General features: G+C 45.7%; 3 protein-coding genes across 3 annotated transcripts in view; 1 reads left to right on the top strand and 2 right to left on the bottom strand.

Annotated features, from left to right (window-relative positions):
• ube2o (ubiquitin-conjugating enzyme E2O) overlaps positions 1 to 2,177 on the top strand; it is a 32,317-nt gene extending 30,140 nt beyond the window's left edge. Inside the window, exons 21-22 of the mRNA XM_078282200.1 lie at positions 143 to 200; positions 1,153 to 2,177. Of these exons, the coding sequence (XP_078138326.1) occupies positions 143 to 200; positions 1,153 to 1,964 (870 nt within the window). The 3' untranslated portion in view covers positions 1,965 to 2,177. The remainder of the gene's footprint in view (positions 1 to 142; positions 201 to 1,152) is intronic.
• LOC139930186 (CD209 antigen-like protein D) overlaps positions 1 to 18,670 on the bottom strand; it is a 202,084-nt gene extending 183,414 nt beyond the window's left edge. Inside the window, exon 1 of the mRNA XM_078290418.1 lies at positions 18,613 to 18,670. Within this exon, the coding sequence (XP_078146544.1) occupies positions 18,613 to 18,655 (43 nt within the window). The 5' untranslated portion in view covers positions 18,656 to 18,670. The remainder of the gene's footprint in view (positions 1 to 18,612) is intronic.
• Positions 9,877 to 22,529, bottom strand: part of LOC139921384 (sphingosine kinase 1-like) — a 33,992-nt gene continuing 21,339 nt past the window's right edge. Inside the window, exons 3-5 of the mRNA XM_071911602.2 lie at positions 15,330 to 15,424; positions 14,655 to 14,770; positions 9,877 to 11,185 (exon numbers count right to left, since the gene is read on the bottom strand). Of these exons, the coding sequence (XP_071767703.2) occupies positions 10,297 to 11,185; positions 14,655 to 14,770; positions 15,330 to 15,424 (1,100 nt within the window). The 3' untranslated portion in view covers positions 9,877 to 10,296. The remainder of the gene's footprint in view (positions 11,186 to 14,654; positions 14,771 to 15,329; positions 15,425 to 22,529) is intronic.

Here is a 22,529-nt window from a genome sequence, read left to right on the forward strand (position 1 = left end):
GACTTCTGCCCTTTGAAATGTTTTCTAATCCACTGCACCATCTACTGGTCAGAGGAAACAGCTAGTATATGTCAGTGCTGTTATGCATTTCTCTCACACTGTGTTGATTTGTTGGTCTGGTTTTTGGCGACGTGATCCACAGGGCACCGAGAGATGGACCAGCAAGTCCAGTCTGCTGCAGGTCCTCATCTCTATACAAGGTGAGCCCACTCACACCCACACACACTCACACACACACTTTGCCCTTGTCTTCTCTGCAGCACAAGTATGTTTTATTCATGTGCTCATTTGCTCAGATGGGTTCTGACTGCAGTGTGTCGCACAGTCCCTCTAAATATATCTGTCTCGCAGAGAGACGTTACACGGCTTCCATTAAACCTCTCTGCAATCTGGCCTGCCAGACAAATCGAGTTCAGGATTTTGATTCAGCGTTATATTTTGTTGCACAACAGCAGTACCTTACTATCTCTGTGTCCAAATATACAGTACAGTACATATTAAAGTGCACGTTCTCCATCTCCTGGCCAGATCTTGGTCAAAATGCCTGTAACCACATAGGGAAATAGCATTAACATTCTGAACACGTTGCTGCGGGACATGATGGGTTTTGACCTTTTTAGATTGGGTTCCTTGGACTCTAGGGTTATGAATCTTACTTGGTGCAAAAAGGATTATGTAAACTTTGAATCAAAGTAAAAAGAAAAAAAGCCAGGAGAGCTCTGTTTCTGTGCTTTCTCCTGGTCAACCTAGATTGTAACACATCTACTTTAAAGCATCACATCTAAGTATAGCTTTCTAAATACAGCTTTATGTTTTGTCTAAATAACCTTAAATCGTGTTCTAAATCTATATATTCTATATATCTAATCTATATATGTATATATATTGTTTGCCTTGCTGCTAAATGTTATTTAGTTACCTTCAAGATATAAGGCAATTGCTATAGCTGGTTCAAAACTCTCCTTAAAATCCATATCTACTTTTGTCCATGTGTCAAGTAGGCGTGATTCTCGTCAGGGAGCACTACTTATAATTTTTGACATACTGATTTGCTAGTCTGGCTTCTGTATTTTAGCCATTTCTACTCATTGTAATGGACTAAAAGTGTTCAGAAATGTATTTTGCATCTATATTTGTGTCTCTTTCCTACAGGCCTGATCCTGGTCAATGAGCCCTACTATAACGAGGCTGGCTTCGACAGTGACCGAGGCTTGCAGGAAGGCTATGAGAACAGCCGCTGCTACAACGAGATGGCCCTGATCAAGATGGTCCAGTCCATGACCCAGCTCCTGCAGAGCCCTGTGGAGGTCTTCAGCCAGGAGATCCAGGAGCACTTTGTTTCCAGCGGCTGGCGGCTAGTCCACCGTCTGGAGGTCTGGCTGGAGCTCCACGAGGCCGCTGAGAAGGGACAAGCGGCACACAGCTCGTCCAGGGCTCAGCCCTCCAAGGACAGGCCTCCGTCTGTGGAGCCCCTGGATGAGCAGCTGCCCCTGGGGTCGGGGCCGGTGGCGGTGGCCCACAGCAGCCCCAGTAAGCCCGGGGAGGAGGGGGTCACAGCGGGCGGTACCAGTATTGTGGAGGAGGAGCTGGAGGACTCAGGGCTGAGCCCGTCCACCACGGCGGCCTCTCAGCAGGAGCTGAGCCAGAACTCGGACTGCGACGGGCCACAGGCCAACACCTCCTCGGGGGCCGAAACCGCCGTAGTCCGCGGCGGGGCCTCGGAATCGGGCTCCGCCGGCGGGGCGGGAGGGGCGGGGTCCGCGGGGAGCCAGCCCGCGGTGCGACCAAAGAAACGGAGAAAGAGCTACCGGAGTTTCCTCCCGGAGCGCAGCGGCTACCCGGACATCGGCTTCCCGCTCTTCCCGCTCTCCAAGGGGTTCGTGAAGAGCGTCCGAGGTGTGCTGCTGCAGTACCGCGCCGCGCTGGCCGCCGCCGGCCTCCACGAGCACACCGAGGACAAGTAAGTGCCTCCCCACAGCTCGCCGCCTCCCCTCCGCACTGTCCCCCTTCTGGCTTTCCTCCTCCTCGTCTACCTTGTCATCCGCCTCAATCCACGGAGGAGGTTTCATCACTTTGGCCTCTGAGGGGGGGCCCTACAAATTCCAATCCTCTGCAACCCTGTCCAGAGCTGCACTGTGCCCCCCAGCACTGCCCGTAGTTTTTGCCCCAAATCCTTTTCGACCATCTCTTCGTGGCTCTACCGCTCCTGCCGCCCCCGACTCCGCTGCGTTCTGCCTTTCCCCCGTACCTCCCCCTTATTCAAAGCCCCGCTGCAGGAGGACAGCAGCTGCCATCAGGAGGGCGAACGGGTCCCGCTTCGGACGTGACCCGGTAATGTGTCTGTTCTCCTTCAGAGGCCCGATGTGCTCACATGCGAGAGGGACGAAGAGGGGTGGACCCTCAAGGTTACGCACACACACACACACACCGAAACCTACAGGAACGACCCCGTCACATAGGAACCCTCGTCCCTCCCAGGCAGGTAGACGCATGGAGCTTTTTCCTGGAGGCAGTCGAAGTCGTCCGTCTCTCCGGGTCTTTGACTTTGGGGGAAGGGAGAGGAGGAGAGAAAGCTACAAAACGGACTAAATGAGATGGAACAAAAACAGTGCCATGTACTCCCCCCCCCCCCCCCCCCCCCCCCCTCCTCTTCCACTTGGTTGTAACGCCGCAACATAGGGCGGAGTTGCGGCGGATCTCTTTCCCTGCTGCGTCAATCAGCCTGTAATGTAGACTCTCTAATCGTCACATCTTGGAACGGGCTCCAAGAAAGCTGGGTGTCATTGGGGGGGGGAAACTGCAATGCCCGGCTTTTCCCGGCTGTCGGGCCACCCGCGGGCGTCTGTAGCACCACTGATACGACCGCTGTACCACCCTGCACTACAACGAACCAATGGACAATCCGGTCCGGGAGAGGTCGCGTCTCACGGATACGCCGACCAGGACGATTCTTTTTAAATAGAAATTACTGGTTGTACGCTTTCTGCCAAACTCTCTCTCTTTCTCTCTGTATCTCTGTCTCTTCTTCACACACAAACACACACACACAAGTATCCGAATGTTTTAAAACTGCCCACCACAACGGCTTCACCACTTCTTCCACATCGACTGTACTCGCCGGTTTTGTCCCCTCCGCCAATCGCTCGCACCGAACCACGCAGCGAACATCGAGTGACAAAGTTTACACGCCAATCGCCTCTGGAGGGCCGACCGCCGCCGCTCTTTTGGTGTCTCTAGAGACTCGCCAGGTAGCGGAGGACAGTTTAGGCAAAGTTCCGCTCGGTGAAGGACCTTCTGCACCGCTCTGCTTCAGGGTAGCTAGCAGGTCGCCTTAGGTCAAACGTTTCTGTCCTCTTTCCGTAGAAAGAATCGGAATCGCCAGAAAGGACCCAAATTGCGTTGCCGTTTTCGATGCCGTCGAGTCGATCGGACCGGTGGGGTTTTAGGCCGAATTGTAGGTTCCAGAACGGGTCCTCCAGAGCTTTCCCACAACCCCCCACTCCTCCCTCCAGAGGTCACCCACTTGGGCGACGGAGGGGAACCCGCATCACTGCAAATGACACGATTTCAAAACGAACAAAAAGAAAAAAAACAAAAAAACTACAGCATCCATTCCGTCATCTCATCTCAACATGTTGCCTTACTTGAATCGTTCTTCTTGATGATCTCAGACTCATCGTGTACAGAGCTGCTTGCACCACCGCTTTAGACATGAACCCACACAGGCCCGCACACACTAAAACCACTAAAACCCCCATTCCAGTGTTTTCCCACCCCGAGCGGACGCGGATCTCGGATCGGTTTTCCCCCCTTCCCAGTTCTCGAGTGCGAAAATGCGACGCCGATTCCGGTATTCCGGTTCTTGCACGCGCAGTCGGAGTTTAACGATACCACGATACAAACTAAGCGCGACGCTGAAGGTTTGTTGATATTCTAGTTATTATGGTTATCATGCTTGACTATTTTTTTTTTTGTTTACGATATTTCGTTAGTTCACGTTTACCCTGACTGAAGCACAACCAGGTTACGACAGTCTGCTCACCCCAGCGATCAGGAAAATTGCGCGAATTCCGGCACTTAAAACCTCCCTCGTATAGCGATTGTTTGATTCATTATTCCCCCTTTTTTTCTTCTTCTTCTTCTTTTCCTCAACCCATGAATTTATTGTTTCTTCAATTGCAAATCAGGGTTATTTGTACCAAACCCGTTCCCCTCGCTTGGCCACAGATTGTTCCAATTCCGAAAACGTGCTGTAAAAACGTACTGTGAAAGAAAAGTGCCGAAAAACCTAATCTAAAACTTCCTTCTGGGTCCGACAGTGCTTCCTGGGGAAATCAGAGCAGTCTTTGTTTACATCTTTATAAATAACTGCATCTCAGCTCCGACGTCATGTTTTTGCCAGATATTATTATGATTCTAATTATTGCTATACAGGTCAGTCCAAACCCCCTTGTGCTCGCTGTTATCTGTGAAACAAACAAGAGAGCGTTGGCTGTCTGGTAATTTTTACTTGAACAAAGAACCTTGATGCTTAAAGAGTGTTTCTGAATGAGAGAGCGCAGTGTGCTGTTGTATATTGCGAGTGATGGGAGGGGGGGGGGGGGGGGGAGCGCGAGCCAAAAGTTGCGATGTAAAAAAAAAATCAGAATGAGGGTATTTTGTTTTGCTTTGCCTTTTCCACTGTTTTTCCCCCTATCTCTCTTTTTTTAAACTGGCATTCCTGTACCAGACGTGGCAATCAGGCATCCATGACCTTCTGTCCTCTTCTTGCATTTTCTTTTTTTTTTCTTTTTTTTTTTTTTACTTCCGACTTCCTTCTTTCGCTGCCTTTCCAGCTACATGGCAGGAGGAGTGTTGCGTACCTGTAGCATGTAGCCTTGTTTGCTTTCTCGTCTTTCCCCAAACTTGTAAAATGTCCACCGCTCAATTCCTGGAGGAGCGTTTTTTTTTTTTCCTCATTCCACCTCCTGAAATGGTCACAGCCTCTGTCTTAAGACATTAGAGGTAGGCTGTTGGAATGGGGAACACACACACACACACACACACACACACACACACACACACACACACACACACGCACACGCACACGCCCCACCAAGAATTGAGCGGTGACATTCTTGCTATGTTTACAGGCCAAGATCGTTCACCCTCTCTTTCTCATATTTGTCAACAAAAACAGAAAAATGTGAAGCTATCTCGCTAGATCTCTGAGCAAAATCCAGCAGGATATCGAGCACACGATGCTATGTACAATTTTCTGTGTATGTGTGTATATTATTCAGATTTAACCATGAATTATTATTATTATTGCGAGATGTTTCTTTTACAGCCAAAGCATGTAACATGTTGCTTTAAGCCTTTTGAATGGGCTACACACAAGACTTGACTGTACGATGTCTACATTTCCACAGTGGCCTGTTATTGATATATAAAAAAATTAAAAAAAAAGAACTAATAAAGTTATGATTTGTAGCCTGATTCCCTCTGTACAGAAGTCATGACTATATATAAATATATAAATACATATATATTTAACACAAACTTGAGTTCTAAGTAGTCATGTGGATGCTTGGGGCATATATGTACAAAATGCTGAGTGTGTGTATTGTATTATTATTATTTTTTTCCCCTTTTTGATTTCTTTTTTTTTTTACGGTTAACTTTTGTTGCGTTAAGACAGCTGTATAAAGTGATGCATTAAACTTTGCAAGCAGTACCATAGTAACATATCGTGGCATTTATTTACTAACTTTAACTTAGTGTCCCAATAGTTGCTGTCAGATGCAGATGATGTGATATATATATATATTAATGTTTTTGGAGGGATGGAACAACATGTACGGTATCACACAGTGTGTCTCATCATTCATTTTATTTCTCAATAGAAAACACTCCAGAGGAACGTTTTGATTTTTAGAGCATAGAAAATTACAGACATTCGTCTAATGGAAAAATAGATCTCTCTATACAGCTTCATCGTCAAGTAAAGAGAATAAATCATTCAGTTTGATTAAAAATAAATCATTTTTTCCCCCCCTTTACCATAAACATTTAGACTCACAAGACAATAACAATTCAGAAGCAGCAGTTTAAGACTTAAAATAGCAGATCAATAGCCAGACATTGAGATTTCCGTCATCGGTCTTCAAGTTGCCGACAGCGGGGTGAACATCAGGTTCTTCATCATCTGATACTTTTTTAGTTTGATTTAACTGGGACGACCCGGCTCGCCCTCATTTGGAGTTTCAATCACAGGCCTCCAGCTAGAAATGGGATTCAGGCCGCAGGCTGTCACTCTAATATATTCTCCTTGGCAAAACAGACAGCAGAAATACTGGAGATTCTGCTCAATAGTGATGAGGTGGTATCAAAGTATTCAAACTAACAACTTTTTGGGATGCCGGTTCACAAAATCGGGTGCCAGCTTGGGGAGAAGCCTGACATGAATTATGTAGTTCTTCCTGATAGAAGAACAGGTGGATTTTGTGTCTCTTGGTACCGAAACTTTTTGATTGAATGTTCAGTTCAGATATTTCGTCTGTTCTCTTCCCCTCGGTCCGCGCCTCAAAGCGTGTCGGAGGGAGCCAGCCAAAGCCCCTTCACACGGGACATGCTGATGAGGACTCAGTGAACGCACTACTCTATTCTAACCACTAGGAGGCAGCACAGTCAAGGCACACCAAACAGTTACAAGGACCACAGCATCACTCACAAGCAAACTGGGTAGACTTTGCATAGGAAAAAACCTCAGAAACGGAGGCCTGTAGCACTCACTCAGACCTGGGTAAAACAATCGAATATGTTTTTTTTTTAATTTGCTATATTTTTTAAACCCATGTCTGACCTCAAGTGTCAAGTGCTAAACCGCAGCAACAACAGTTCATTATCTCAACCAAAATGACAGCAAAAGGAAGCTAACAAGCTTGTCTTCACATGCTTTAACTCTGCAGTCAAATTCCTGCTGCATCATCCTGTCCTTGTATCATCTAAGCCAAACATGTACTGTGTGTTAATCGAGTTGCGGCCTGTCAGCTTGATAGATGGCACACAGGACGTCAGATCAACCTCCATCCATGAAAGCTTCAAAATCGCATTGGCAACAAACTTGTTTTTTTTCCCCAGAATGTGCAAAAACACATCGTATAAAACAATATTATCTTTTACAACGTTTTTTTTTGAAGAAATACATATTATTGGTCTTGACTTTCACAATCCAATGCTTGAAATCAAACGCACGTATTCATGGCATGGTGATCGAAAGAAACATGAAAGCGTTTTTGGGGAGCGCTCTGTAGGCACTCAGTCTTTATCAGGTGCACATCGAGGCTCACCGGCCTGCAAAACCCTGTCTTGTTATCAGTGGGGTTGTTATTTAAAGCAGATTCAGTGGGTGCCATCCCTCCTCATCTTCCCACTGTAGATGCTGTATACCCCAAGTATTATTATCCTTGCGGTGAAATAAACGAGTATGAAACGTCTCCGTCTCTTTTCACAGTGTTAGGACAGTCTGCTAATGCTCCCCCATGATCTGGTGTGGTGAAGAGGAAGAACCAGGGCGCCCAGTCCGGAACATAATGCCTCCTTCCTCATGCAGCATTTAACAAGTCAATACTTTCTCCCCCCTCCCCCTCCCTCCCCCCCCATCCACACCCCACACTGACCAATGTGCTGTTTAACCAACCCCCCCCCCCCCTCCCGTCCCCCCCCCCCCTTGTGTTTAAGGCATGAATATTCAATCCCGCTCCCGAGAGTTCAGCTCGCTAAGAGCGGACCGGGGCTGGATTTACACAGGCAAAGAACACCTGATTGATTTTCAACCTCATTTTCACCCACATCTGCTCTTTCTGTAGCTCAATGAAAAAACACATAAGAGTGAGATACAGCTCTAATCATGCGGTGATGAAACTCTGCTCGGTTCACAAATCTTTAAACATCTCGACTTTTGTGAGGCCAGAAGCCTTAGTCAGCAGTTCCTCTATGTGACTTAAAGCTCAATGGTAAGGACACCTAGGTGATGATCATGTGTGTGTGTGGGTTTGTGTGTGTGTGACAGCAGCTGAGGCCGGAGACACACAAGCCCTGGGAACGCTCTGCAGCGCACTGCAGTACTTAAAGCAGGACATGGATGGATGGATGAAAGGGGGAGAGAAAGAGGGAGGGAGGGATGCGGCCGTAGAGCAGATCGAGGCACGACGACGCATCGATCACCTGGACCAGCATGCAGGCCGGACCAGAGCTGCGGTTTAAAGGGAGGATCCACCCTCTGATACGCATGTTCAATGCATTCCAGTTAACTTTTTCTGTGTATCCACTCTCCCTCAACCTGCATCATCTACTTCTACTGCAGTTAGTGATTTCCTCACCCAGACATCACAGAAGTCACACCGTTTCCGTTTGCTACATTGCTGCTACACCTGTGCGACACCCCTGAGTGGAAGTGGGAGGACTTAAATATGAATGCTGCGGTATTAAAGGATAAGGCTGGTGTTTTTTTAATGCATTGCTTACCGTCAACAAATCCTATGAAAATAACAAAATCAACAATGCGTTTGCTCTACTCACTGGCTGCAATTGTAAGCTAAAAACCTTGAAATACAGCTCACAAAGACATAGTTTCAATTTTAAAAATCGCTAACTGTTACCACAAAAAGTCAGGCTGTTGTAGTTATTACCAAATCAAATTCAAATGGGAACAAATTCTTCATTACGCCGGGGACTATTTTCGGTGCTACGGAACTACTTTCCTGAGATCGCAAAGTGTTTACAGCCGGCTTATTAAGTTGTTTGAGGAAAAAGTCGGCTGGCCCGGTGCATCGTGATGATGAAATATGTTGCCCAGAGCAACGGCATGGCTCTTTGACGAGTTTTTAATCGTTTTTTTAATACAATGGAGTTCTGTGGCTGCTGGGACATGAGGCTTCATTGGGCACCGGCTACATGGACGAGACTTGTTGGCAAAACAAAATCATTGCTGATTTTGTTATTTTCATAGGATTTGTTGACGGTAAGCGATGCATTAAAAAACACCGGCCTTATCCTTTAAGATCAGCGTGGAATCAGGTAAAAAAAAAATGGAGGATACATGAAATGGTTTGACACACGTGAATCCGTTTGCATGTCAAATGAAGGTAATGCGGTCGATTGAGGAAACCAGAATGGAGCTAGCGAGGGTTTAAGGCATGTCAGCTATTCCAGGGGCTGTTGTCACCCAATCCAAGAGGTGCCATATTGGGTCTGGGTCTAGAACAATGGGTGTCTCTATTTCCATGCCAGGGCAAACTTCAGTGAAACACGGGAATCCATCCAACCAAATACTTGTTGGCCAATTGTCACCTGCGATCAGAAAAGCAGGGATGCAAAGAGCTGTAGGACAAATTGCGTTAAATTTGAGGCAATAAGTGTCAAATTAAGTAGAATTTGTAGCAGTTAATGATGTTACATGTCATATATTTCCTTTGAGCAAAAACTGGAGGTACACCGGTTCACCAGTGTGCAATGGCAGAGAGGTCGAGCACCACTGTTCCAGACTAAAGCTGCTGACTCACCAAAACTTCATGTTAGTGACATATGGCCTCTGGTGAGTGTTAGAGGCTTTCTGTTGATTTCACAATGAACAGCCGCAAAGCCTAATCACCTCAGTTCAAACAAGGGCGATGACAATATCACCGCTGCATCACACACACACACACACAGCATCTCCGTCCTGCCGCAGAGGAGCCGCCAAGGCGTAAATCTGATCCCTTGCTATTGCATAAGGTGCTGTAACTCAAGTTGATGTGGCAGCTTCGCCGCAGAGACGCGATAGCCTCCGTGTAGCGACGAGCGACGGCGAGATGAGGTATCGGCGAGCGAAGGCGCCGATGGATTTCCTTTCGTTGGAGGCTGAACGCTACATGTGCTTCAGATGATGTAACGTGTGTGCGTGTGTGTGTGTCCCTCTCTCCTCCTTGCAGTGCTTATGTCTATGAAGTGAGGCCGCCATATCCACTGGAGCACGTCGCACCATGGCACTTGTTTCTTGTAATGTCCCCGCTACATCACAGCATGAACCACTAATGAAGCATGGGGTTTCTGTGTGTGTACCATCTTTGAAGACAGCAAAAATATAACAGTGAAAGAGTCTTACATCCATAGCCTTGCTTTTGTACCTGGGCATTTCCAATTTGAAAGTCTAAAATAAGTTTATTGAGTTTGATGACTAAACCCCGCCAGCCAAGCCAAACCTTTGAATAAGAGTACAGCAGAGATGGATGGCCTGACCCGACTCTAGTCCCCCGACGGCGACGTCCGTTCGATTCATCCAGTGATTAATCTAGCCAGGCCTCTGTGTACTTGTGCTTGCACCGGCCCATATTCCACCACCTCCCCATCCACTGTTATAACACCTTTGGGTGAGTGGGGCTCCAGCCTCAGCGCCTGCACCCTCGCGTACACCAGATGTTGGCAGTTAGTAGCCAGATGTGCTCCCTTCTCCATGGCCAGGAACAGCCTCAGCAGCGCGGCGCGCGATATTCCCGCTCTGACGTAGAAGAGGTGGATGACGCCGTCGTCCAGGGTGGCGTCGGGCGCCGCCAGCAGGTCCTCCGCCAGGTGGGACTGGTACATGGCCAGCATGAGGACAAAGTCCTCCTCCTGCACTACCACCCAGTCGCTGGGTAGCGGCCGGTCCAGAGGCGGCAGCAGGGCGTCGGGAGGGCCGGCGAGGGCTTTGGTGGCGCTGCGAGAGGGCGTGCTCTCCGCCCGCCTCACCTTCAGGGAGTTGTTGGAGTGGCAGGAGTTGTGGAAGGTGTGCTGGGCGCCGTTCTGGCAGTCTCTGGAGGGCCGGCACGGGAGGGAGGCCGGGCAGAAAGACGAAGACCGGTTGTCGCGGTGCAGCGTCACGCCGCTGCCCGGGCCTCCTTCCTCCTCGTCGGCGGCGGGCAGGTACGCCAGCTTGCCCTTGTAGACGCGCAGAGAAGCCAGCCGCACCAGCGTGCCCACGGTGAAGCGGGCGGCGCCGACGTGGCGGTACTTCTCGCTCTCGACGTCCACGTCCGCGACGAAGCCCCAGGCCAGCGAGAGGAAGGAGAAGAGGCGCGGGCTGGAGGGGAGGTGGATGGAGGCCAGGTCCATGCGGGACACCAGGCCTTTACACAGCAGGAAGCCGCAGCTCACCAGCAGCTCCTCGCTGGACACCGGCATGGCTCTGGAGGAGGGAGGACAAGAGTTAGCCACCATTACAGCTCCTCAAAGCATCTAAGCACTGAAATGTCATAATTATGAGTTGATATGTAATGTTTTGGGTCATGTCTGGAGGGAAAAAATGGCAGAGAGCATGGCAGCTGGGTCAACAATTGCTGGTAAAAGTCATGTATTATATAATAACTTCTGGCCAATAAATTAATTAAAACATGAATTACATGCCTGATGCACATGGTTTCCTCTTTATTCTGCTGCTGCATCACAAAGTAGCTCTGTGAACCTTTTTTTTTTTTCTCTAAAATAAAACAACAGCCGCCACAGAGTACTTTCATTACAGGGTTCATTTTGTTATTATTTCCAACCAAATGCACTTGAATGCGTGACAGGTTGTATTTAAAACTTCCAAACGTGGAAGCAGCAGCTTACAAGGAGCAGCAGTAGCTCCATGCTAATTAAATGGGCAAAAGGTCTTAGTATGGAGATGCTGTTATTAAAGCTGTACCAGATCCATAATGGACACTCGGCCTCTACAAAGCAGGAGAGTATAGTTAGGATTCTTGCATCACAGATAAGACGCAGTCACCCTAGAGGAAAGAAGGTGCACTGGACATTATGGCTTGGGATGTAGGCGTCCTAGGATTGTGTGTGTGTGTGTGTGTGTGTGTGTGTGTGTGTGTGTGTGTGTGTGTGTGTGTGTGTAGGGAGGGGGGTTAAATGAACCAGGAACCGCAGCGTCAGATCTCGGAGGTGGGACAGAATCAGCTTATGGGCCTTCAGACATGACAGGCCGGTCAGACAACAAAGACAGCCCCATCTGGGAGAACGGAGACAGGGGTGGGAGGTCACCATAACACCCCCTCCACACACACACACACACGCACACACACACACACACACACACACGCAGCTTCGCCTGCTGTTACCACCCACAGCCAATTACAGCTATGACTGGACGTCTCGGCGGAGTTCACTGGCACTAGCCCCGGAGATATATCCATATTCATCATGCTGAATATATTCACCAGTCTGGCTATCCAAATAGTCTCATCTAAATTTCCTCTGCTCTGCTTCTTTCTCATCATTGTCTGGTAAAAAGGTCAGGAAATGAATAGGATTTCCAACTCGCCTCCCCCAGCAATTTTAACTCTTTTACGCCCCCAGAGAAGGGAATAAAATGAAAGTCAAATGGTAGGCGATGATGTGCAGGCTACATTTTGAAGCAAAGTTCTTGGATAGTATTTAAATTTGAACAAGCTCCTTATCGCCGATCATTAAAGCTCATTAATTTGCCAGATCCCCTCCACACTGAAGGCAATTTTGCCCATCTATCTTCGGCTTTTGATGCAGTGTGTGTAAACCACCAGGGGAGGGAGACTCTCACTTGAGACAGGCATCTCCCACCTTTCCAGCTCACACACCTGTCACTTAAGAAACAGCACACAGCATCAGACACAGTCCAGCTCCTACTCATTCTGGCTGTGTACAGACTGAACACCCTACTCATGTGAACCCGCACACTGTTACATCGCATAATGCCCGATACGTTCTAGCTCCCGCTCATCTGATCCGCATACAGCGCGTAGCCTCAGTGAACCCCGACATTCAGCTGGGAATAATACCAGACGCATTCTAGCCAGGGCCACCGCGGGACAACCTGCATCAGCCACAGTGGGAGATATTCTGGATGCCCCTGGTGTGTGTGGTGTGTGTGTGTGAGGGGGAGAGACGAGAGAGAGACAGAGAGAGAGGGGGAGACTGTGTGTGTGTGTGGGGGGGGGGGTGCGAGAGAGAGAGAGAGAGAGAGAGAGTAAACAATACAGAGTCTGGTCCCTTCCTCTCATTGTTGCTGCTGCTCTGGCTGGAGGACCATTGTGTGGTGAGAAGCTGATGGGCCAACGCTGTCGCAGGACTGAATGGATGTGATTCTTTGGTAATGAAAGAACCAGCAGTGAGAGGTGGATTCTCTAATCAAGACCCGCAGCACTTAGGTACCATCTTTTAACCTTCATTTACCCAGGCAGGCTTTTCCATTCGGTTGTATACATTTACACCCGATTGCTGCCCAGTACAACCAGTCTTCTACTGGCCGCTGAACCGCTCCACTGAGTAGTTGGGGGTTAAATGCCTTGCTCATGGGCTCTTTGATGGTAGCTAAGGGACCCAGTTTATTCCAACCGGTCCGAGGATTTAAACTGTCGAGTGAATCCCAAGAACATAGAAAAAAAGCAAAAGTTTCCAATTCTTCCTTTATGTATTTTTCACTTATATTTAAAATGTGACTTAGTGGTGTCCTCTCTAGGCACAATTTAGATGCATCTTTCATTATTTAAACTTGGATCTTTATTTTACCAGGCAGGTGAATAAGAATAGTTAGTATAGTATAGTTTGCATGTTAACACATCTCATTCTGATTCTGCCCAGTTGCCGTTGCAACTGTGTTATAGTCTTCTGACCTTCCCTTCCTTCCTTCTGTCCTTCCTTCTACTTGAATGAAGCCAACGATTCACTCAAATGAGCAAATCATCAATAATTAATTCTGAGCAAGGAGATAAGGCAGAATGCATTTTAGATTGAATAGCACCAAGATTTGGAAGCGGGCCCATGTATGACTGACACTCAAGACACAGAAGCTACTATATCTTACAGGTTTATTTATTGATGAGACACCCATCTGGAGTGGTTATGTATGCAGCCAGCCACAGTATTGTATAGCAATAATTATACCTGAGAGAGTATCCTTTACTGTGATTATGTGTATGACAGTTATGTGGCTAGGCATGGGTAGCATGGGTACCACTGAAGTAAAGCTGACTAAATAATGTCCTCGGGGGGTATTATGGATTTTATACAGCTGTATAAAATGTGTAAAAAAAAAAAAAACGTAAAAGCTAATATTACTGCCAACTAGCTCCCTGGTTACAAGAATTTGCACAGCGACCATTTCCATTATTAAAGCGCAGGTAGCTGTGCTTCATGGAAATAAACCAGTATAGTTGGAACCCATCTTTGACCAGTTAGACTGCCCGGCTGACCCATTGCATAATCTGATTTAAACAGGACCATACCTGCATGCGGTATGCACTGATTGCAAGCAAATGAAGGTCACAACACAGTGACTGGATAACATGCGACATAAATCAGTTATGCTGCTGGACTGGTTAGACTGGTTTCTGTGGTGTTATGTGCTGCAGGTTAGGCATGATGGAATACGCTACAAAAAGCAACAAAATAGCGTGAGAGATTTAAGTGGCTGCAACAACTTTTAGTGTTCTTTCCTACGGTAAAAATAATGTTACTTCACCCACCCATAGTTGTTGTGTATGTTATGTTACCGTATCTACACCATCTTATTTCTAAGGTGCTGGGTGTGGAGGTGGTGTAGGAGGCAGCATTATTGCTTCCTTGAGATCTACTGTATCGTCTATACATGGTGTTATTTCTAGCAGGATTCTAATTCTATGCATGTGACCCACCCAGAGTAGTGATGTATGGATGCAGCCAGGGCGTTGCCTGATCCTCCAGGTAGGATACCCAGTGGGGTGTGGATGGCCTCCTCCCAGTCTGATCTCTCCAGCAGACCGTTAATGACCTGGCAGACACAGGAAAGACAGGTTTAATCAGATAGATAGATTGAAATACACTTTAACTAGTGTGTGTTCAAGTGGTAACAGGACATATGGAGTCAGACACTCTTTGCTCTCCAGTAAATCTATCACACAGCGGGTATTGTAATTGCCTGGACGATTGGCATATACATATAAAACGGATATCAGATAGACCTAACAGTTACCGAATTAATTCTTGAGATCCATTTGTTTCTAATATGTTTTTCAGTGGGGAATCTGTGAAATTATAGATTTTTGTCTGATTCTTGACATTTGTATGAGTGCACTTGTGTGTTTGGGTGTGCATGGATGTGAGTGTGTGTGTGTGTCTGTGTATGAATGTGTGTGAAGAGATACTGTTATTAAAGCTGTACCAGATCCATAATGGACACCAGTCTACAAAAGCAGGAGACCACAGTTAAGATTCTCGCATCACATAAGCTGCAGACAGTGCACTGGACATTGTGGGTTAGGAAGTTAAGGCGTCCTGGGCTTATGTGTGTGTGTGTGTGTGTGTGTGTGTGTCGGTGTCTGTGTCTTTACCTCAAACAGTAATCCATCTCCCGACATGATGACCAGAGCGTCCCACTGTGACAGGTCAGCCTCCCTCGCCAGCTCTCTGGCATGGTTCTGCCGCTCTGGAAAACACACACACACACACACACACACACACACACACACAAATTTGATGTTTAAATGTGTGCTTGTGTGGTTTTCTGTGCATGTCTCTTTGTGTATGAGAAATCTAGAAAGTGGGATACTCTTGATATGGTGGGTAAGTGGGATAAGTGGGATTTTTTATTGATTTCTGGAGGAGACATTCGTGTTTATTCGGATCAAAGGTCAGGGTCAGCTACACAGCAGCAATCCTGGAGCTTCAGTGTTTTGGTCAAGGACAGTTTAGCAGGATGGATGTTTACTGACACAGGGGGCTTGAACCCAGTTGTTCCAGTTGAAGGACGACCTCCCCACTCACTACAAGCTCACTCAAATCTGACCTACTATCATATCTGAGGGGATACTTTAGGAAAATAACTTGATTTTTCAAGTAATTCATCTTCAAGTCTGCTTTTCAGGTGCAGAACTCCTCCTCTATTCCAGAACAACCTGTGCATCAGCTCATGTAGTTATTAGAAACCTAGTAGAGTTATTACAGCCTTCATGACACCAAACTCACCTGGAATAAGATTAAGAGCCTGGAGAAAACACCATTGACACAACAAAGCACCTATGACCAACCTCCATCACCTTTGTAACCTCTTTACCTCACGGCCACTTCACCTCACTATGGACGATTGCACTCACTACGATTCGCTAACCTGGAAAACACCGACACAGTGTCGCAGGCTACTGTCTTATCAGCCTCCTCAGCCACACTGGAAAATTATTTGTTAGAATACTCATGTCATGTCTCACCAACCACGTGGAATCAGTGGACATTCTCTAACCCAGTTTAAATTCCTGCAATATTAGGGATGTAGTGGTTCCTGGTGGAGTCTGTGGTTCATTTTTATTGCTTTGTTCTAAATTGTTTGCAGTCATATGTGATGATCAGCAGTTATCCAGGCTGGGGTGGATTAAAAAAAGTGGTCTGACAGTGGTTTGACGGGTGAATTTAACCGTTTAGGATGATGTGCCATGCCACTGAATCCCTGGAGAGGACATCAGCTGATGGATTTCACTTAACAAAAGACATTAAATATGAACCATAATCTTAATGTGTCCATTTGTTTTTGCTCTTCATACCACCTTATACCATTAATTAAAAAAACATGTTCTGTGCACATTAACCTTCAGTCTATTGCAAATGGCCTAGCTACAATCTTCAGGTCAGCACAACATAGCAAGTCTTTCAACAGCATACAATCTCTGAATTTAAATGTTTTTGATACTTTATGAGTGCAATGATTAATTAAGATAAACATGATTGACTCTTTGATGTTTATAATGAGATACACAGGAAAACATCTCTAATGCTACAATAAATTTACTCATTTCATTACACTTTCACTGCTTTAGGCTACAGGTTACGCATAACTGCATGAATAAAGGTGTGTTTTGAAGAAATGTGCAAAGACACTGTAACAGTAGGGTGCAAAAACAAGTGTATTGAAATAATATGATTCAGTGGTTGATTCTGTAAAGTGGATAGGAAGGTGACAGCAGTTCAGAAGTGGACTGCAGGTGAGAGGGCAGTCAAGGAGGGCTTTGGCTCATCTCCTGTTTGGCAGGTCTGTTGGAGCGGCGTCTCTGCTGCTGCAGATTTCTTGTTCTTCCTCTGGAATATGCGGGACAGCCAAGAAAAGAAGCCACGCTTCTTCTTCTTTGGTTTTGCAGACAGGCTGTCTTTGGCACTGGAACTCTGAGGTCCTGCAGGTTCGACCAGCTGGACGGGTGGAAGTGTGTTTTCCAGGGTCAGACAGGACAGATCCTTGGTGTCCTTGGTCTCATGGAGGAAACTGGTAGATGCCTTGATGTGAACAACAGCCTCACACACACGGAGAAGAGTGGATGAAGTGAAGCTTCAGCCTCCTGAATGGGTGGAGGGTGGTCAGCCTGGTTGTCATTGGGACAACATTCAGGTTGATGCAGGACGGTGACAGAGCTTTCAGGACATTGTTCTTCCTCCTTCTCCAAGTCCTGGAGGAACAGCAACAGTTTAGAATCAGCTCTGATGATTGGCTCCCATTCATCAAGATGATCCTGAGTAGGGGCATGGTGTGCAGCACAGGCAGCCATAAATGTAGAACTCGCTGATGAGGAAGCATTCATGTGCTTTTGATCAATTCCCTCCTCCAGGAGGAGAGAGAGGAACTGCATCAGGTGAGAATCAGTGCTGCTGACAACAGGTTCCTATTTGTCCAGATGGTCCAGAGTCGAGGCCCAGCCCATGCTGTGGGGGGCAGTCCAGCACAAATCTAGAGAGATGTGATGAAGCGTAGAGGAGCTCCTCATCAAATCCCTCCTTCTTCAAGTCACAGTGGGATTTGACCAGAGTGGATCCACAGGGTGAGCAGCAGTCAGCCACAAATCCAGATGAGTCACCTGGGGGAGCATAGAGGTATCTCTGTTCAACTGCCTCCAGGTGGTAGTCATCGTCAAAACCAAAGGGGGAGTGCTGAAGCTGACTCAGTCTCTCAATGAGTTTGATGTCATCAGTCACTGGAGCCTCAACAAGGCGGATCAGGTTGGATTGAGCCTCAACAAGCTGAGCTGGGTGGATGGAAGCTCCAGTATTTTCCTTGATCATGAGACGAGACTCTTTCTTTCCTTTGTCCATATCCAAGAGCAGTTTGTATGCTGGTGAAGCTGTGCTGGCTATTGGTTCCCATATATTGAGGCTCTCAAATCCAGAAGCAGGTTTGAAGCCGAGACCAACAGCAGACTGAGGTGAAAGGTCACAGTCGAGCTCAGCAGGACCTCCAGAGAAACTAGAGGCTTCAGCATAAAGGTAACGCTCTTTCTTCAGGACTTTCGCAAACATGCAGTTGATGTTTTCATGGCGATCGTCATTAAGGGCATTGAGTCGAGCGACCATTTGCATTGATGCTGAAAGAAATGCAATGGCAACATCTTAATGAAACAAATAACCATAAGACCACCTGGTGTAGCTTCATTCAAGGTCAACATGCTTCATCACAGCTTCATCATAGTTTTGTTTCAACAGCCAAACTAACTGTGAATTTACAATGTGAATATAGCTAAAGAAGAACTGGACACAAATGTAAATCCTTCAACACAAACAACTAGTCTATCCTGACTGTCTGTCTCTTGTTTACCTCTTCAGCAAAATCCTCTACTAATCTTTTTATGTTAAATAATAAACTTAAAAATACGTGTGGCTTAGCAAGATGGGAATCACTCTCCATGGTTTCCTTCCTAAAAGGCAGATGTTGTTGTTGATGTTTCTCCAAATGAATGCAACGTGAGTTTTCTGTCTCAATTTGCAGGTGAACAGCGATCAGAGATGAAACTGTGAGTCTGAGTCTGTGGTTAGATCATTTGCTGCCTTTGTGACAATGACATTCTAAATTCTATGAACTCTGCCTGCATTCTGTTTTGTTTTTTCACACTGGCAGACTGTGGATTGAGTACAATGCTGCTGGTCTGCTGATCTGTGCATCTCCAAATGACAAACATGACGTGATGCACACATCGGGCGCATTAGAGATCAACCCATTAGATCCATTTCTATACACTAACCAACTTTTGATTTTGTGCCTCTGTATGGGAAACACTGCATCTCACAGTCAAAGACGCCTACTAGAGGCCAACTTTCCCATTTTCTCTATGGAAAAAAGTGAGTGAATGACACACGCTGCATGTACATATCCAAGTAAGGACAAAAAAGGACATGTTAACCTGAGTTAAGCGTAATTTCCAAGCCCCTCTTATAGGCACCCTTCCCCTTCTCCCTCCAGTTACCAAATTAAAGCAGCCAAGAGGGAGGGAAAGCTGATATATGGTCTTAAATTAAGTGTCTATCACACTGCCAATTAGATCAGAACGACTGAATTACCGAGGAGCACTCCATCAAATTAAACTACAGCCGACTAATCTGATGAAGTGGGGCCTTAGTAACAGGGCCAATTCCCTCTTACGGTGGATGATATGAGGGCAACTTTTCGAGTCAGTGCAGATAGGCTTTATCGCCTTCAGCAGCCACAGGGATTGGCAAATGGGAATAATTCAATATGGAATAGCATAGAGGCTGATAAGAAAACTAAGTAAATGTGAAGGGTACCGGAGCACAAAAGTACAATGACAAACATAATTGTTGGCAAAATTACCTCTTGACATTTTGTTGTTGTTGTGAGTTAGTAATTTGAATCGTAGAACTGTCTAGCTTATACGTGGGGAGTAAACAGTGGTGAGAGTGCAGCCTATGATTAGATAGTCATTATTATACAGTCTCTAACCAGGATAATGTCTGGAAAACTGTATAGTGAAATTAAACTATTCCTCTTTTTGTTGGGGAACCTCCTCAAGCACGCCTTGGGGTCCACGGACCCCACTTTGACAACCAGTGATTAAGACTGTTTTTTTGTATCTATTGATCAAGTTTGATGAGGTGACATTAAGCTGAAGTGAGCTGTGTATGAGATCAGATACTAAGATCCTTTTTCAAAACAGTTGACAATGATCTGGCCCCTACTAGGCTGGAGTGGTTTCTGAAAAACTTAAAACATATGAACACTGATTTTCCGCTTTCTACAAATCTTGTTCTGAGTACTAATATTACTAAAAATCTTAATAATCCACAGATATAGAATGCTACATTCATGTACAGTATGTAAAGCGGTATGTCCATAGTATGCGTTGCACTATCACCTTCGAACTGTATGCCAGATCCTGTTGTCCTATTGTACTCCTGATACTCAAATTTCTGTACATTTATTGTAGTTTGCAAATCAAGTGATCCTGATTCTGATTCAGTGATAAATCCTGTTCTCTGTACATGTCTAAAAACTTTTGGTGGATAACCAGGCCAACATAAAACACTTCAGATCAGGTCAATTTGGATGGGTCTAGCTGTGTAAATTGTACATTCTCTGTGAGTTAATTAAGGAAGAGTGATGCACCAAACAAGGGGGCTATATACAGTACTGTCCTCTAACATTTATTGGACCAATCAAGCACAGATCAATCACAAATGCTAATGAACCATGAACCTTTTACTTTTACTGCATTTACCCAATTTCTTCGCCACTGTTACGGCTAAGAAAAACTACACACTCCATCGCTTCCCTGCTTCTGTTAAGGTCTAATTAGACCTGTCACTCACTTGCCACACTCAACATCTTGATTTTCTTGCACTAAAATGCACAGTGTAGTTCTTAAAACCATCGTAGTGTGTCCCTCTGCTACCAAAGAGAAAAAGAGATGTCGGCTTACCACAAGTATTTCAACACAGTCCCGTATGCATTTTCTCTGAAATTCTGAAATGACGTTTGTGAATATTTTTGGCTTGTGTATGTGTGTGTGTGTGTGTGCGTGCGTGGAGGCGGGTCACGCTCTCTCTCTCTGTCTCTCTCTCTTCTATCTGAAGGTGAAAGGGCAGAAGGAGTGTTATGAAGTGTAAAGAAAAGCCAGTCAAGTGCACCGAACCGTCACAACTTCTGTCACAACTCTCTCCACTCTTTCACCTGCTGAGGCTCAGCAACACTGGAAGCACTTTCCTTTCTTTCTCTCTTCTCTTTTATACCATTCCTCTCCATTCCCCTTTATTGTTAAAATCAAAACTTCTCTCTTATTTATGGAGGATTATTATTTTCATTTCAGTTTTATCAGGCTGCATACAAGGGGGACTAATTGAAAGAAGCAGAGAAAGAGAGAAAGATAAGGTAATGATCTGGGTTCGAATAACAATGCCTTATGTCGTTTGTGTGCTTTTGGGTCAAAAATAAAGACAAACATAGAGATGATGAAGTATCTAATTCATGTCTGGCTGCTCATTTCTTTAAAAAAACAACACCAACACCGCTGGTGTGCCTGCATACGAATGAGGAAAGGAGATTAATAAGATGATGAATATGTTTTTAGTAAGCTGTTATCTAGGCAACTAATCAAATGCATGTTTGGTCGGCCATGTTGGCTAACGCAACTACAGTAAGACATAACTTGCCGGATTTGTGTATCATCTAGAATCCCGATTCGAAGTCATATATCTGATAATCCCGAAAGCACATGGTTGCACAATCAGTCCACTCATGAACCAGAATGGCCTGTTCCTCTTAAAGTAATACAACTTCCTGGTGTCCAGCAGTCAACCAATCACTACTACACTCCTCAATCTGAAACCGTGTGACTGATTTCAAAACTCTGCAGACTTTCAGACTTTTTCCAGACCTTCATTCCTCGACTGGATCTGAAGACTTTAGTCTGTGTTCAGTATGATGTAAGCTAGTAATGACTGGGCAATGTGACTGTCACCTAGGCCATGTGACTCTATAAAGGGTTCGATATGTGTTTTTGAAGAATGATACCCATATTTTTAGACAGAAGTCGCAAATAGGTGTTATTCTGTGCCGATATTCAATGTCTATTGACCATTTTCATGCCAACAAATGACAGAGATTCAGATATTCATTGTTTTCAAAAGCCTCTGAAAATGTGTTTAGAGCATGGGACACTACAACTAATACATACTAATGGCATTTTTTTTGTTGGGTTAGCAGCTCTATAAAGGCAGGGTGACGCATCGTTCCTTTTCAATGGTAGAGGAAACTCTGGGATACATTAGGCCTTTAAAAAAGAATGAATTTACAAAAAACATTATTGAAAAATTAAATGAACAATAAAATATGCAAAGAAAATAAAATGTCATATAATGCCGATATCTGATATTTAAGAAAAGGATGAAATCGCCCCAATATATCGGTCCAAAATTACTCTATAACTAAAGATTATTCCTCATAATAACAACATTATATGCGCAATTCCCAAACTTTTCAAGACCTGGAAATGATCAAATTAATTTCCAATACTTTTCCAGACTTTACAGATCTGTGTACTGTAGGAACCCTGCTAATAAGCCGTCTCCTCTCCCATTCTCTCTTTTGCGTCTCCCATCCCATTAAACTATCTTGTCCTGCCCTTTGACGCTGCTGTTCTATTGTGTCCATGTCGTAACACAACAGAAGTATAGAACAGCGACGCTATCACTTTCCAACACACACACACACACACACACACACACAGTCCTCCAGGGAGGAATCCGATTACCAGGCATCTCGTCTTACG

Source organism: Centroberyx gerrardi, chromosome 3 (assembly GCF_048128805.1).
Source record: "Centroberyx gerrardi isolate f3 chromosome 3, fCenGer3.hap1.cur.20231027, whole genome shotgun sequence".
Classification (NCBI taxonomy): domain Eukaryota; kingdom Metazoa; phylum Chordata; class Actinopteri; order Beryciformes; family Berycidae; genus Centroberyx; species Centroberyx gerrardi.